Here is a 17,378-nt window from a genome sequence, read left to right as displayed (position 1 = left end):
GGAGGTGCTTTGTAGATTACCCTTTCTTTCTTCTTTTCCTTAACCCTCCGCGGTTCTTCCGGCCATTGGTTCTTAGGACCATACAACCACTCCTTGAAACAACACTTCGCCATTGAAAACACCTAAATAATGAGACATTAGTACATAAACACATATAGCTCAAGATTTCAACACATACACTTTGCACTTACTTCATGCTTGTTTGGACACACAAACTCCAACGTATTCTTAGGGTTTATCACAGCTCGATCTCTGCAATCGCACAGAGGAGGATCCTCGAGTCGTCTAACTATGGCTAGGTGCTTCTCTTTAGCCGTCATTGGCGGAGGGTTAGGGGGGGTGGAACCCACCGCTTGAAGTGCTCACGTGGATGTCTCTCTCTAAACCAATCGTCGAAAAAGCGGTACCTAGGATCAAACTTGTCTGCACCATCGATCCACTGAAAGAAAAGGCACCTCTCATGGTCCTACACAACGAGATTTCAACAAAATATTAGTAGCATACTTACACAAATAAAGAAAAAGGATGGTGCAAATAATTTCTTACATTAAACCGACTACATGTGTACAAGCAACGCGCCGCTGTGTCCGGATGTTTCGATTGAAAAATATAGGCCGGGAAACCACAGTCACAGTTAAGGATAGGGAGGTCAGGAGGGATGGGGGCATCTTTGCTAGACGCGTCGGGGTATAATTCTCGAGGACGACCCCGTTTTCGCCAAAACTCCTCCTGAAACATTTCTTGCATCTAACAAAACGGATGTAATTTAACAAACATAAATCAAAACATCACAAATAAATATCAATGAGAACCATAACTATAATACAACCAATTTCGTTCTAAGAACCGAAAGCAGTTAACATTAAACCCTAAACCTAGGGTTTCTCATTTGATCCACAACAATGAACCCATAACATAACTACATGCGCCTAGGATTGCTAGCTTTTTCCACACCTTAAAATCAACCTACGGTTGTATAATACATATATTGAGGGATACAATGAAACCCTAAGTGATGACAATTCTTAGGTTCAAAAATCCGACTAATATAAATCGAATTGATGCGAAAAAAACAAGGAGGGGAGCGAGGATACCTTGCTCTCGAAGATCTACGGATCAAATCAAGGTTTTCAAGGTCCAATATGACGATTCGTGAGGTAGGGTGAAGTGGGGAGAGAAAAAACCCGAGAGGGAGGAGAAAGAAGAGGAAGAACGCTCGGGCAAGAAGGTTGGGCCGGAGTTAAATGCAGGGAGCTCGGCGCCGAGCTCCCTGGCAGGTCATCGTCTGTGTCCAAGAGCTCGGCGTCAGAGACGCTGGCGCCTAGCTCGGCGCCAGCATCAATGGCGCCGAGCTAAGGGTCAATTTTCTGAATTCTTTCCGCCAAGGGTCTATTCGTGATAAACTTTCAAAAAATGGTCAGATTATAAAAAATTCGGCCGGTTGACAGTGGTTCATGACTGATTAAAAATGAGGCAAATTGTTACGGTGTTTTCTTCTAGGTACATAAATGGCGATCTATAGTCTTAAGATTGATAGTCATTAGAGTGCTGGGCAATTTCTTTATTTGTTTGGTTTAGGCTGTGTGTTTTTTTTCGAGGCTGAAAGTGGGTTTGCAATTATTGTATCAACTTGTTGTAATGATTCAGAATTAATAAAACCCTTCATTTTTCAAAATAAAATGACTGATTAAGATAAGTTAAATGTTGATGGCCCACTAAGTTGGGATGGAGATCAAGTTGTCAATTTGCTCTTTAACCAATTGCAAACAATGGAGGTGGATTTTCCCCATGAAAGGTAAAGAAACATAGAAGATTGCCAGGTACAGTGACAGGGGGGCATTAGGTGCAAGACCAGGGATCTTGAACTCGCAACATAAAGACCATACGGACTAACAGGGCTGGCATATGGCACTTATAAGAGTATAAGACCGTAAAGTGAATGCTAATTGCTAAGTAAATTAATATTCCGTTTCTTTAAGAGTAAAATTCCGTTTGAAATGGAAGAAACTTTATAAAATAATCCAATTTCTGCATAACTTTAAAGTCTTTTTCTCCCCTTGTTGAGTTGTTGGACGCTCCTCCGTAGCAGCACTAAAATAACAAGTCCGCCTAGTAGCCTCAGCCCTCCCCAACAGAGACAAATATATAGGTGATCATTTGGAATCCCATGTGGAAACGTTTTTTTTTTAAGGGTCTGGAAGGGCCTAGGCCCCTACAGTTAAGCAATTTATTAAAAGAGCACCAAAGCAAGCAGGTTTAATACAGGAGGGTTCAAGAGACAAAAAAAAAAAAAAACCCATGTGGAAACTTTCATTTGTCACCTATGGTGTAGGTCCTGTTAACGCCCTTTAAAAAGCCTTAAATCGACTAGTTCGTTGCGTGCTACTATTGCAAGAGATTTGGTAAGCACAAGCGCCATTTGCAGTAAGTTTAGTTAAGCTGCTGCAGCAGCTAATTTTTTTTCTCTTAAGAAAAGCTGCAAATTTTGATTGGGTCTATAATATTGAGCAATAGATATACATATATTCATTTGATCAGTTTCCTAGAGCTTGTTATCCCTTCAGCTTCCAGTCACCAAGCTTATCATGGCCTAATCTCTACTTCAGCAGATGAGACATCAATAGAAACAAGCTAGTGCTCACTTACAAAGGCTTCACTACTTGGCTTTTGGCTTTGGTTTTTCTCTCCAAAAGCCAAAAGCCAACAAAGGGGTTGTCTTCCATCCAAAACCACAGCCAAAAACAGCTTTCGTCTAGTACAAATTTCACGGCACCTCCACACCTGCTTTTACCTGCTGTTGGTCGTAAAAATTACCCACCTGCCACTGTTTACGTGGGTCGCCGCCGGTCGTCCTCTCCGATTCCAGCAGCCCCCACGCCTGGCGCCTGCCGCCCAACCTGGTGCCCGCATCCTCGGCCGCCGCGACCCAGCACGGTGATCCCAGGCCACCGCACCCCCATGTCACCAGAGACGCCATGGCGCGCTCGATCCGCTCCTACCCCGCGGCACCAGATCCACCATGGGGCGCTCGCGAGCTCGGCGCCGTTTCCATGCCCCTGGCGAGCTGAAGGCGGGCGCAGCCCCTACCCCGATTCGGACAGACTCCAAGGCGGACAGACCCCGATGCGGATGCCGATGCGGACGTATGCGGCCCTGCGGGCGGCCGTGGGCGAGAGCTCGGCTACGGCACGAGTTCGGCCGCACGTGACCTCCGCTGTGCCGCGTGCTCGGCCGTGGGCACGTGCTCGGCCACGGGCCTACGGTTGGCCTGCGAGAGGAAGGAGACGTGCGTGAAGCTGACGAGCAGGTCCACTTGCAAGCGAGGGAGGATGGCAGCAGTTTTTACGAAAGCCATGACAGCTCAACCATGGGCGGAGCCCCCCTACCCATACCAAAGCTGTGGAAAACACTGTAGAGCCCATATGAATTTTTAGGTAAAGTTCTATAGTGTAGGGGGGCTGAGACTTAAGATCGAGCAGCAGTCGAAGTTATGTGTTGTTCAGTCTTCCCTAAAATATTTCCTGGATCCGCCGCTACTCAACCAAAGAGCTTTTGGCTTTTCTCGCGGCCTCTATCCCACAGCAGTTTTTTTAAAAATCACAGCTCACAACTGTTTTTTTCAAAAGCTACGGCACAATCAAACACCCTCTTAGTGAGTTGGAAGAATCTTTTTGGGTCATTTGTAACCTACAACTCATCATACACGGATGCAACCAGAAACAGGATCAAACAAAAGTAGCGGTTATGTCCAACGAGAAAGACAAGAAAGGAAAGGAATCATGGACAGAAACAAAGGAAGATAAATTACTACTTTTTTATCTTTTGACGGTACCCAACAGAAAGCCATATGAATTCCTAAGAGTCCATTTGGAGCACGGTAACCCATATATTCCCTTTGCTCTAAATTATAAGATATTTTTGACATTTCTAGATATATAGTTTTAACTATATCTAGGTGCACGGTAAAGCCTATAAATCTAGAAAAGCCAAAATGTCTTATAATTGAAAATGTAGGAGTATATAAATAAATTTTCGCTTCTCTGTCTACCCCAAAATAAGAGCAGTTTAACTTTATTTTAAGTCAAATTATTTTAACTTTGACAAAGTTTATGAAGACAAGTGTCAATAGGTATATGCTTTGAAAATATGTTTAATGATAGATCTGATAATATTGATCTTGGTCAAACTTAAAATAGGACGGAGGGATTATATATTAATAATAATTTGACATAACATTTATCTCATAGAAAAATATTTTGGCATAATATATGTCGCATGATTCTTTTAGACCAATGGCCTTGACCCGCTTCTATTAAAATCTTAAAATAATATGCATTGGGGTTGCCAACTTATAAAAATGAGCTCTAGAAACTACATCACCGAAACACTCTCTCTCCAATATGTCGGCAAAAACACAACACCGTATGTTTGAATAGATATCTTCGAGTTTAACGCAACCATTGCATTTCCGAACAAAAAAATAAAATAAAACTATCCTATTAGTATTACAGATAGTTTAATACTGGTCACCATCGTGCTAGACCCTCCATCAGCATCCTGAGTAGCTCCTCCAACTTCTACACTTCCTCCTTCCTTGTTGTCTTCCTCCATTTGTTCAAGAATCCAATCACTTTATGAGCAACCACAGGAAATTTTATCATCATACAATTAAAAATCCAATCATTCTTAGTTTTTTCATAAACTCTGTGCCAAACAACTCATAATTATGATATTATTGCTATTACTCGCTCTTCCAAGTATCTTTTTCTCAAAAGATTTAAGTGAATTGGGGTCTTACTCTAGCCTAGACCGACTCTAATCCATGTCAAAATCATTTGTCAAATAGGACAAGTAAAAAAAATAGATGATCCCTTGACTCCAGCTTATTGCATACCTTACAATTCTTAGACCATATTCCACTTTCTTCTCTTCAGTTGTTTAGCCATACCTTACAGCTCTATGTCACAAGATCCAAAGAAAAATATTAATTTTTAATGGTAGTTTAATCTACTATAAATCCTACATTCTCATATATGTAACCTCACTATTAGTGACAACTCTGTATTGTGATTTTGTAGAAAATTTCCCAGAGGCCTTCAACTTCCTAACTAATTTTATGTTTTTCCTCAGTTGGATCCATCTGTTAAAGGACATCTCTTGCCATTTCCCACTCTCCGCCTCAGTGGCTCTCATGGAATATAAGGTATTCAAGTTTGTCCTAAGTCAATTTGTGTTAATTTTGATCAAAATTATAAAAAAGAAGAAGAATAGTACAACATCAAATTAGCATCATTAGATACATTATCAAATATATTTTCATAATTTACATCTTTGATGTGATACATGCTAATACTCTTCTGCATAAATTTGGTTAAACTTTATAGTTTGACTTAGGACAAACTTGAATCCCCTATATGTTAGGACAGAGGGAGTACTTATTTCTAAACAAATTTGGAAAGACAATTCTCAGGTGGTATTCTCCCACCCAAACATCATGCAAGAATCTCACTCTACTACATTACCCACAATCCAACCAGTATCCATCTCATACCAATCTCTCACCTCCGATAATTCTTACCAAAATTGTGAACCTCCTCTTTTGTCATATTGGTAGAATCTTCTCGCATTCAAGCACTTCTTTCTCAATTTGTTCATAGCCATATTCTCCACTACACTATCCAACTTATAAATCCATCTAGCTAAAAGTTGTATTCATGGCTCTAATGTCTATGAACCCAAAGTCTCCAAATTCCCTGGGCCTAGCCAAAACTTCCCACTTCACCATATGATATTTCGTCTTCTTGCCTACCCCTTCCTAGAATAACCTTTCTATTGAAGAGTTAATTTTCTGGTGTGGGCCATCATACATCTAGTAAAATCCCAATATCTCATTGATTAAATTGGCATGTTGCTAGCCAAGCTCGAGTTGATTTGGATGGATCTCCATAAGATAACTAGACACACTTCTAGGTCTCTAACCTCTTCTCCACTTTAGTTACTGGTTCATTAAGTTAGCCTTAGATAGCTTCTTGTCACTGATAGGGAGTCCTAGATACTTCATTGAAAATTTAACCAATTTGCAATTAGAGGCATCAATAGTAGAATCTACCATCACCTCCTCTTTTGCACACTGTAAACACCTTTGATTTGTGGTAATCACTCTTCATGCTAGAAGTTCCTATAAAACAAAACAAGAACTTAAGGTTTGCAATATTCTGGGCAGAGTTCTCCATGAAAAATACACTACCGTTAGCATAATGAAAATTAGTTAAACATCCCTCCACCAGCTCAGGGCCTAAACCTATGACAAATCAGCAATTGCTTTTAGTATTCCAACCATACCATCAGCTACTAAGTTAAACAAAAGAGGGGACAACATATCTCCATGCCTCAATCCTTTATAGCTTCTAAAAAACTATCCAATTTCACCATTAAGTTTAACAGCCACTATACCTCCCCCATTGCTTTCATTACCCATCACTTAATTTTGATGTAATAGTACATTCCCACATTTTCACATGTGCACTTGTTATATAGAAATTCTCATGACAAAAATGAACATCTAGTGAATACTAGAGAGTTTGATGGTCTCTTAGCACTTGATTTATTTGATAAAAAAACAAAGTCTCGGATGAAGGGTCAAGGAATACCGACTAGGAGAGAATGAATACAAGGTTTCAACTAAAAAGACAAACACTAGTCAATTTTAATTAGAACAACAACAGTCCTAAAATACTACTTTGTCTATCTTGGTGAGGATTTGCAACCTAGGGTGACAATCAAAAGAACAAGTCTAAGAATGCAAAGCTACCCAAAGTAACTTGCATGAAAGTAAATTGAGCACAAGAGATAATCAATTGGAGACACCAATTTTATCCCGTTGTATTCATGACTTTTTGGTCACCCCTAATCCGCATTGAGGTGGATTCAATGTTCACTGCTCTTTTTATAATGATTATTCTTGATCTTGAGCCAGCTAGAACTACTATCCTTCTAACTTTTGTAACTTAGCTTGCACTTTTTCACCAATTTCTAATCACATGTCCTAATCTAAAGTTTACAACTTTATTAGCTTCCACTATCATCGAAAGTAGTTGTTTCCACCATTATCAATCTTGCATGATATCTCTCTCTTTTGGTTGGTTAGCAGCCTGTTCGGTTGGCTGGTTTGTATCGTTGCTGCTTCGTGAAGAAGTACTGCTGGCTGGTTTGTGTGAGAGAAAAATATTGTTCCAGCTGTAAATTTACGATCGTTTACGCCAAGCCACAGCCAAACGAATAGGCTGTAGATATATGATCTAGGGCTATATATTTATGCCCAAGCTTGGTACAATAGCTCATGTGCTCATGTACAATTTGCTTTTGTATCCTGGTTGTATATTAATAGCTCTATCAATGTCGTCTCTTTTCATCAAAATATCAAAGTTTTATCATTAGGCCCTCCACAGCGTGGGGCTTGAGTGGTGCCAGAACAAGAGAGAGATGATCGAAGAGTCACTCCGCACGCTGCAGCTAGTGGTGCCAGTTCCAGAAAAATAAGGAGCGGCGCAACTACTTGCGCCGATGCCTGCTATGTGAAAAGCTGGTAAAAGTACTGCTCCGGTCCCACTTCTTCTTGCTGCATTGCTGCAGTATATACTGTTGAGGGTTTTTAAAATAATTTTAATACCTAGCTTTGCATGCTCGAAGAATTCCGGGAGTGAAGCTCCACACTGCAACATTCTAGGCCGATGCCAGTTACTGTTCATGGGACCCAAAGATTCTTTTGAGCACCACTCCACGTTGTAGAGGGCCTTAGGCCCTACAGATTAGCCTTCCTTAGTTGCCACACTATCAAGTCTTATCTTTTTAACCTTTCTATATGTTTATTTTTGAAAATTCTCACATTGAGCTATGTTCTTCCAGTTATATATTATATCAAAAGATAATTTAAACTGTTATTTTGAACACATTTTATTTTAGGATAAAGATTTAATCACTTAGCTAACATAAAGAAACTATTTTTTGAATAATGGCATAGGTTAGTAATACACAAATAAATGTAAGAATATTTTCAGGTTATTTTTTTTGCGTAACGATAGTGATGAGTAAGTAAGTTATCAGCATATAAAGGGGTGTATATCTCGTATTGGCCAAATGCTAGGATAATATATGGGTTATTCTATCCATTTTCATAACATAACTTGTCGCATAATGGTGGTTTGCTCAAATAGTAAGACACTCGCGTGTCGAACGGACATGTTTGATGAGTTTATTTGAGAAATTTTTATGACACAAACTTACACCGTAAATATTAGGAGCATTCGATTATACCAAGCCTTAAAGATGACTATGATGACAGTAGAACTAGGAAAGTTGTAGGATGGATAAAAATGGATAAAACTTTTTTTGGGAATAAAAAAATGGATAAAACTCAGTATAGTACTGTTTGTACGGTTTACCAAACAAGAAAAACAAAACCCGTCCAGCTCGTCAAATATACTAATACAAATCATCGTGACATCGCCGGGCCGTCGGGGTCCCGTCGCCCAAAATGGTCAGTGCAGGTTCGTCGTCCGAGTCTATAAAAAGGACGCTCCCCCTGTGTCCTCCCGTACTCGTCGAATCACCCTGCTCCCCTCCCACCGATCCATCTTCCACTGTTCCCACGCGCCAAAATATTTCCGGATTCCGAGCACCAAATCAGAGCACAGCTCGGCAGGACACTCACCTACGGGGAGAGGACGCAATCGCAGGCCATGGAAGTGACTATGGACGACGTGGCCGGGGATGTCGAGTTCTCTGGCTGCAGCTCCACGACCACCTCGTCGTCGTCGCCGTCGCTGGACGACGGCATGGGGATGTACGCGTGGAACGCTCTCTCCCCGGTGACCGACTGGGGCTCGCTCTGCGCTGACGACGGCGCCCAGGACCTGCACGGCCTCATCGAGTCCATGCTCTGCGACGACACGCTCCTCGGCTCGGCCGACCTCAACCCGGCCATGTTCCCGGACGACGTGTACTGCTGCTCCAATGGCTCCGCCCCGAGCAGCACCACCACGACGAACCCCGGCACGCCCGTGAACGACGGCGACGCGCAGAAGGGCGACTGCCACGAGAAGGGCCTCCGCCTGCTGCACTTGCTCATGGCGGCGGCCGAGGCGCTCTCCGGCCCGCAAAAGAGCCGGGAGCTGGTCCGGGTGATATTGGTTCGGCTCAAGCAGATGGTTTCCCACATCGGCGACAACGCCGCCGTCTCCAACATGGAGCGCCTCGCCACGCACTTCACCGACGCGCTGCAGGGGCTGCTCGACGGCTCCCAACCCGTCGGGGGAGCCGGCAGGCAGGCCGCCGCGGCCGCGGCCCACGGCCACCTCCCGCACACCGGCGACGTGCTGACGGCATTCCAGATGCTGCAGGACATGTCGCCGTACATGAAGTTCGGCCACTTCACCGCGAACCAGGCCATCCTCGAGGCGGTGGCGGGCGACCGGCGCGTGCACGTCGTCGACTACGACATCGCTGAGGGCGTCCAGTGGGCGTCGCTGATGCAGGCCATGACCTCGCGCCCCGACGGCGTGCCTCCGCCGCACCTGCGCATAACCGCCGTCTCCCGAGGAGGCGGTGGCGGCGCCCGGGCGGTGCAGGAGGCCGGCCGTCGCCTAGCCGCCTTCGCGGCGTCCATCGGGCAGCCCTTCTCGTTTGGGCAGTGCCGTCTCGACTCAGATGAGCGGTTCCGTCCGGCGACGGTCCGGATGGTCAAGGGGGAGACCCTCGTCGCCAATTGCGTGCTCAACCAAGCCGCCGCGAGCACCACCGTTAGGCGTCCCACCGGCTCGGTGGCGTCTTTCTTGGCCGGCATGGCCACGCTCGGGGCCAAGGTCGTGACGGTGGTTGAGGAGGATCAAGGGGGCGCGGAGAAGGACGACGCGGAGGCGGGCGGCTTCGTGGCGCGGTTCATGGAGGAGCTGCACCGGTACTCGGCGGTGTGGGACTCGCTGGAGGCCGGGTTCCCGACGCAGAGCCGTGTTCGCGGCCTAGTGGAGCGGGCCATCCTCGCCCCAAACATCGCCGGCGCCGTGAGCCGAGCGTACCGTGCCTCGGACGGCGATGGCGAGGCGAGGGCCGGGTGGGGGGAGTGGATGCGCGGCAACGGGTTCAGGGCCGTGCCGCTGAGCTGCTTCAACCATAGCCAGGCCAGGCTGCTTCTCGGCCTGTTCAACGACGGGTACACGATGGAGGAGACGTCGCCGAACAAGATCGTGCTCGGCTGGAAGGCACGGAGGTTGCTGTCGGCGTCAGTGTGGGCGCCGCCGCCGGTGTCTGTGCCGTCGTCGCCGACGGAGGCGGCGTTCCAGCCCGTGGGGATGTCGCCGGCCAGCGGTGGCGTGGGCCGCATGGACTTTGACTACGTTGATTCGTTCCTCGTCGAGCCCGCTTATGCGCTAGTTTAATCATGGTTGGGTAGAGCGATTCAGCACCTTTTATCTCCGAGAGATGTTTTAGAGTTGTTGAGGTGTAAAAAGTTCAGTAGTGTTTCGCTATTTCACTGGTTTGTAAAATCAAAGAGGCTGAGAATCGCTAACTCCAGTGTCCAGTCTCCTTCCACCAGAATCTAACCATTGGAGATGGAACAGGACAAATAAAAAAAAGATAGATCTAGTGTCGGAGGCTCCTATCTGAGTGGAGTCTGGGAACGAGAAAAACCGAGACAAGCCTTCTTCGGTAAAATATGCGGAGAGGCCGCTAAAACCAATTATGTGGATAAGGCCGGATGTACCTGTATCTTTGGGCAAACCCCATACCTATCATGTTTGTGCCATTAACGATTTTCTACTCCCCATTTGAAATGACAACACTTATCTAATGTTGTTTGAAATTCCTAATCAATATTTTTATTAATGCAGTGTTTTTAGTAAAAGTTTAATGTCAAGTACTAATGATATATGATTTTTTTCATCACATAAATGCTGTAATATTGATAGTTTGATTATCGGTCAAAGTCTTTTTCTTGTGAAATGAAATATACCTTGTGATTTCAATCTAAGTACTAGTTTGCAACATAACAATGATTATTAGGTAGGACGAAAAGAGTGGCTAATTTGGCTAGTTATACATCAAATGAAATAGGCTTTGTTCGTCAATCTCTACATTTGTAGACCGAGTTTCATTCTTATAAATGTGCTTATAAAGGTAGGGTGTGTGTATGTATTCGTACGGTAAGTGTACATATACAAGTGTCTGTGTCGGTGTTTTCAGACCATCGACGAGTAAATTTGTATTTGCGCGTCTGACTCGGATGGTGTGCTCGGAGGACAAAAGGGTTTATACTGGTTCGGGCGGAACGTCCCTACGTCCAGTTTGTTGCTGCTCGTATTACCGGTACTTGGTTTACAGTAGGGGTTATAAACAGACGAGAGAGGGAAATGATTCTAAGTCTCTGATGGAAGGAGTGAACGGGTGCTGAGAGCTCAATTGCCCCTCAGCCGTGTGTTTGTGTCGTGCTCTTGTGTTTTTATCTCGTGGTTCGGTCTCGTGCGGATCTGGATCCCTCTTTCATGGGGCGTCCTACTTCTCCTTTTATAGGCGAAGGAAAAGCGTGGGTTACAATGGAGGAAAAAGAGAAGAACGAGAGGGAGCAGAAGGCTTTCAGAATTGCCAGGTCCTTCTACTACTTCATGCGGGTCCCGCCGATACTATAGATGTCGATAGGGACAGCTCCACGTCGCGACCCTGTTCGTCACTGGCGCCATGCACAGACAACATCTGTCGGTCATGGTGTTCCATTCCGTCCCAGCGGACGTCGTGGTGAACTGATGTGCATGTTAGCGTTCGTACGAGAGTTAGACAGAATAGCACCGGCACGCCCGACACTGTTCTTGATGTGAATCCTCAGGTATGGCCTGTCATGGCCATGGGTTATATCGAGGCGTGCCAGTCTCCTCCCTAGTGTCAGAGTTTTGACCTAGGCCCATACGCTTGGACCTGGAGTGGTTGGCGGCGGTATGGGTTCCAGTCAGACGAGACGGAGCCCGCGCCCAAGGGGTCAGGCAAGACGGAGCCCGCACCCAAGGGGTCAGGAAAGACGGAGCCCGTGGCCTTAGGGTCGGGCGAGATGGAGCCCGCACCCAAGGGGTCGGGCAAGATAGAGCTCTCACCCAAGGGCACGGACGAGACGGAGCCCGCGGCCTTGGGCGAGACGGAGACCGCGCCCTTAGGGTCGGGCGAGATAGAGCCCACGGCCTTAGGCGAGACCCCCGCGGCCTCGAGGTTGGGCAAGACGGGAACTGCGTCCTTGGAGTCGGGTGAGACAGAGCCCGCACCCAAGGGGTTGGGTGAGACGAAGACCCGAGGCCTTAGGCGAGACCCCGTGGCCTTGGGATCAGGCAAGACGGAAACCGCGTCCTTGGGGTTGGGCGAGACAGAGCCCACACCCAAGGGGTCGGGCGAGATGAAGCCCCGTAGCCTTGGGCGGGACCCCATGGCCTTGGGGTCGGGCAAGGCATTTTAATATGTCTTGCTCCATCCAGGGAAGTCAGCATGGGCGCTAACTTCCTTGCTTTGGGTATCCCTACTATCGATACCCGACAGTAGCCCCTCGAGCCTACGGAGGAGTAGAATACTCCTTTGGAGGCTTTTCCGGACGGGAAGACTTTGAGGGCATTAGCCTTCTTTTTGTACCCCACGGTGTGTCCTGGTAGGATGTCAATTCCCTTTTGTCGCGATCGGTCTTCTTGGGGGCATGTAACCGTAGGATTCAGGAGGTCGAAAAGATTTTTTTTATTCCGGTCCCCTAGGATCCTATCCATCCATTGTCGTACTGCGACCACGCGTTCGGTCTCCTTACGAGTCCAACTTTCCTCGAGCCCCCGTGCATAGCAAGGGTTCGGTCGAGGGTTGGCTCGTCTTTGTGATTGTCGTCCCTCAAACATTTTTTTCGATAAAATGGAGGGGCTGAGCCATGTCATGTTTTTCCTCGATGGACGAGCATGGTGCTTGGTGAGCTGTTAATGGGCTAGTCTGAGTGGGGCCCCGGCTCCCTGTTCACGGGGGTCCAGCATGGGTCAGCTGGTGACCGACTCCAAATTCTTAGTGGCCAATCTATATAGTTCTCAGATCCGTTCGACTGGTCCTAAGGGCTCGATGCCTTTCTTCGAGGAAAGACTATGGACTATGAGGCAACCAAGACTCAAACGTGCGTCGGGATACTCGCGGCGCTTGTGCGCCCAGGTACTGACCGCTAGTGGGCCCATCCCTTTCCACCCCTCGGTCTTAGTGTGCCCCAGAGCGGCTGTGAACCCATTCGTGGGCCGGCCTTCGAACTCCTAGGCCTAAATGGGCCATAGGAGCGATTTTAGCTATGTATCCCTCCTTACCTGTGACGGTTCTTGGTCCATGAACCGGGCGAACCATCATCCGTCGTTTCCTTTGAGGGCGCGGATAGAGATTGCATACGCACGATCTTCATAGGGAGATGACGTGACACAGCACAGTGGCGCATGAATCTAGGCGGACGGTTCGCCTTCTTGCCCTGCTCTACCTTATAAATAGCGGCCTCCCCCTTCATGTTTCTACACACCAAAACCGTAGCCTTACCTTCTCTGTTTCTTCACCGACGCCGTTCAGATCTGTCATGCTTGCTAGTCCACCGCCAGAGCCCTAGATCTGTAGCCTTCACTCCTCCGCCACCGCCTTTGCATCTCCGTAGCGACCTCCATCCTCCATGGATTCATGGCATCGCTCTGATGTTACCTATGAGCGCATGGAGGGCCTCATCAAGCGTGGTCTTCTCCACGGAAGGACTGATGCGGCGGAGTGGCTTGTGCCCGGCCACGAGGAGGTGCCGACATAGCCCGATGGCTATGTTGTCTCCTTCACGCTCTTCCATGAGCATGGACTCATGGTTCCTCACCCATTCTTTCGGGGTCTGCTGCACCATTATCAGTTCGAGCTGCAGCACTTGAACCCTAATGGGATCTAGCACATCGTGGCCTTCATCACGATGTGTGAGGGGTACCTAGGGATCGAGCCCCACTTCGAGCTCTAGAGATATTTCTTCTCCATCTCCTTGATGAATAAGGAGATAGGTCGAGAGACCCCGGTGCTGATGGGATGCGTGGGCATTCACCTCCGGGGACAGCGGGCGACCAAGTACATGCCCTACCAACTCTCTAGATCCAACAAGGGGTGGCACTCGCATTGGATCTACCTGAAGGATGACCCTGCCGCACCCTTGCCTATCTTCTCCGGATGTTTGATCGAAGAGGTTATGCCGTCATGGCCATGGGGGCCACCCATCAACGAGAAGAAGAGGATGCACGACCTCCTCGAGGCCATCGCATTCCTAAAGACCCACGACCTCCGTGGGGCTGGCGTCATCAGGGGGTATCATGCGAGGAGGGTGGTGCCCCTGATGACGCGCATCCTCCCACTGTACAGGATGACACCTGGCGTGTAGCTCGTTGGGACAATGCTCACCCAGGGGTTGCTCCGTGACAGCGAGGTTGCATAGCACATCAAGGAAGCCATGGGGGAGGCCAACACCGTGTTCCCGATTCTAGGGCATCCCATGATGTGGCCAGACATAGGCTTCATCGAGCTGCCGACGAGGTTAGTCTTCTAGGACTTCGTCACGCTGCTGCCAGAGCACTCGTCCGTGAGGGCGGCGAATCGTGCCGCAAATGAGCAATGGAAGAAGAAGGATGACGCGGAGAAGAAATGGCGGTTGAAGCAGCGAGCGAAGCTATAGCGAGGGAAGCGGCGTCAAGGCTCATCGGAAGAAGAGGAGGAAGAAGAGGAGGAGGAGGAGGATGATGACTCCATGTCACCTATCCCATGGGATGATCTAGCTGCTAGGGATGAGGACCTGACTTTGCCACAGGCGGGGCCCTTCCTATGGCATGTCACGAGGCAGGAGGGGGAGGACGCGCCCCCAGAGCCAGTGGAAACGAACCGCCCCGCTGCGTCCGGACCTTTGACGATGGCCTCAGAACCGGTGGAGACAAGCTCACTCATGGTTCACGCTACCCGGATCATGGACCAGGCATGTGATATGGCAAGGAGTGCGCTTCGCTTTGGCATTCACAGATCGTTCACGATCGCCTGTTCTCATTATGAGAACATCGATCTAGCGACGATGAGCCAAGGCTTCGCGCCCATCTATACCAACGCCGAGCTAGACGACATCAAAAAGGAAGTGGCCCCCATGGCGCATGACCTTTCTACCAAGATAGAGGATGAGATCATCCCCCCGAGGGCCTAGTTTAGTTAGGTAGGTCAGGCAGTTCACTTGTAATAAGCGGACAACTTCCAACCCTTCTATTTCGTCTCAACAAGCTTGTTTTTTTGTTTGAACAAATTTGTTCTTTCTCCCTTTTTATGTGTAAAAAGGGGTAACGCGTTCCGACCCTTCCTATTGTTAAGACCGTAGAGCTCGAGGTGTGGGCGAGAAACTCTGGTCATGGTGGTAAGCAAGAGTGTCGTAGCCGCTGGGGTGTAGGTTTCTTGCGGTTCGACCAGTTTTTCTCGGCGTTCATTTTCGCAAAACCTTGTCTCTAGTTTTTTAACATGAGAAAGGGTCGGGCACGACAACTATTTTAGAAGGGTATATGTATGCCCTTATCAGCCCCTGAGTGAGACCCAACCCTTTATCGTTGCTGGGGTCGGGTTTCACTAAAGATCGAGGAGACGATAGCGAAACTAGTAGGGGAAAGCGTTTTTTGTTTTAGAAACATTATTCTTAGTTTTCGTACATATCCCCTCCCTAGGATCTGATCCATCGTTCTACGACCACGCGTTCAGTCTCCTTAAGAGTCCAACTTCCATTGAGGGGTCAGCTCATCTTTGTGATCATCACCCCGTCCATGGTTTCCGCAATCAGAGGGATTGAGCTAACGTCACTTGCCTCGATGGCTCAAGTGTCGCGCTCAGTGAGCTCGCTAACGAGCATGTCCGAGTGGAATCTGGGTCTGTCATTCGTAATAGGGTCAGCATTGCCCTCATGTGGGATTCCACTACTCCTTAACCCACCTCCCGGTAGATGCCTGAGTCATTTCAGAGATCGATCTAGGTGGCCCACTGGCCTCTCCTCGATGGAGATTCTGTGGGCATGGCTCAAAGTTAGGATAGAATGAGAAGGTCGAGATGACCCTATCTGCTTCTGAGTGGGTTGGGCAAAGGCCGCTAGGGCTCATCTGCATTTTCTCCCCTAGCTCTATTTAACGTGAGGCAGCCTCGAGCCCTTCGCGGGCCAGCCTTCGAACCCTGGTCAGTTGTTGCTCATGTTGAATGAGACAAATGTCGCTTCGTGTCACGACACGAAACATTGTGATGCAATAATTGCATATGTGATGCTTGGATGTATGAGAATGGATGAATGAATGCTCATGCACTGGAAAAGTAAAGTGGGGGTTGGTAAAGTTACCTCGATGGCTCGAGTGACGGGTTCAGGGAGCTCTTACCGGATATGTTCGAGTGGAATCTGGATCCGTCATTCATGACGGAGTCAGCATAACCCGCATGGGGCATTCTACTGCTCCTTACCTGTCTCTCGGCAGTGGCTCGAGCCATCCAATTGACTTTGGTGACCCACTGGCACAGGACTTACCTCGATGGCTCAAGTGACGGGTTCGGAGAGCTCTTACTGGATATGTCCAAGTGGAATCTTGGTCTGTTGTTCGTGATGGAGTCAGCATAACCCGCATAGGGCATTCTACTACTCCTTACCCATCTCTCGGTAGTGGCCCGAGCCATCTGATCGACTTGGATGACCCGCTGGTATAGCCTACGAAGATAGAGGATGAGATCATCCCCCCAAGAAATTAGTTAGGCAGATAAGCCAGGTGGTGAGCTCCTAATAAGTGGGCAAGCTCATAAATTTTGTTATGGCCAAATAGATTTTTAGTCCTTCTCCCCTTTTTGTATAAAAAGGATAATGCATTTCGACCCTTTCCGTTGTTAAGGTTGTAAAGCTTGAGGTGCGGGTGAACAAACTCTGATCATGCTGGTGAGCAAAAACACCATAGCCGCTGGGGCATAGGTTTCTTGTAGTCCGACCAGTTTTACCTAGCGTCCGTTTCCACAACCCTTTCTTCTAGATCTTAACGTGAGAGAGGATCAAGCACATAGAATGTTTGCCAGGTGGATATACTCTTCAATGCATCCTGGCTCTTTCCATAGTTAAGGCTTAAGAAGCTCGGGGTGTGGAAAAAACTCTGATCATGCTGGTGAGCAAAAACGACGTAGCCGCTGGGGCGTAGGTTTCTTGTAGTCCGACTAGTTTTACTCACCGTTTGTTTCCGCGACTCTCTCTTCTAGGTCTTAACATGAGAAAGAGTCGGGCATAGAGAATGTCTACTAGATAGATACGCTCTTATCAGCCCTCAAGTGAGGCCCGACCC

The 17,378-nt window shown here is 47.6% G+C and overlaps 1 protein-coding gene across 1 annotated transcript; it reads left to right on the top strand.

Moving 5' to 3' along the window:
* Nucleotides 1-8,723: 8,723 nt before the first annotated feature.
* Nucleotides 8,724-10,433, top strand: LOC136540216 (protein NODULATION SIGNALING PATHWAY 2-like). Its single transcript, XM_066532221.1, has one exon. It carries the CDS (start codon nucleotides 8,739-8,741, stop codon nucleotides 10,431-10,433), a length of 1,695 nt encoding a protein of 564 aa, XP_066388318.1. The 5' UTR covers nucleotides 8,724-8,738.
* Nucleotides 10,434-17,378: the final 6,945 nt, after the last annotated feature.

The sequence above is a fragment of the Miscanthus floridulus genome, chromosome 2 (genome assembly GCF_019320115.1).
Source record: "Miscanthus floridulus cultivar M001 chromosome 2, ASM1932011v1, whole genome shotgun sequence".
Lineage (NCBI taxonomy): Eukaryota > Viridiplantae > Streptophyta > Magnoliopsida > Poales > Poaceae > Miscanthus > Miscanthus floridulus.
Note: the sequence above shows the minus strand (reverse complement) of the source record. Positions and strands in the feature narration are given on the sequence as shown.

What these genes read in the sequence shown, in the direction of transcription:
- LOC136540216 (XM_066532221.1), top strand. Translation starts at nt 8,739, where the DNA reads ATGGAAGTGACTATGGACGACGTGGCCGGGGATGTCGAGTTCTCTGGC.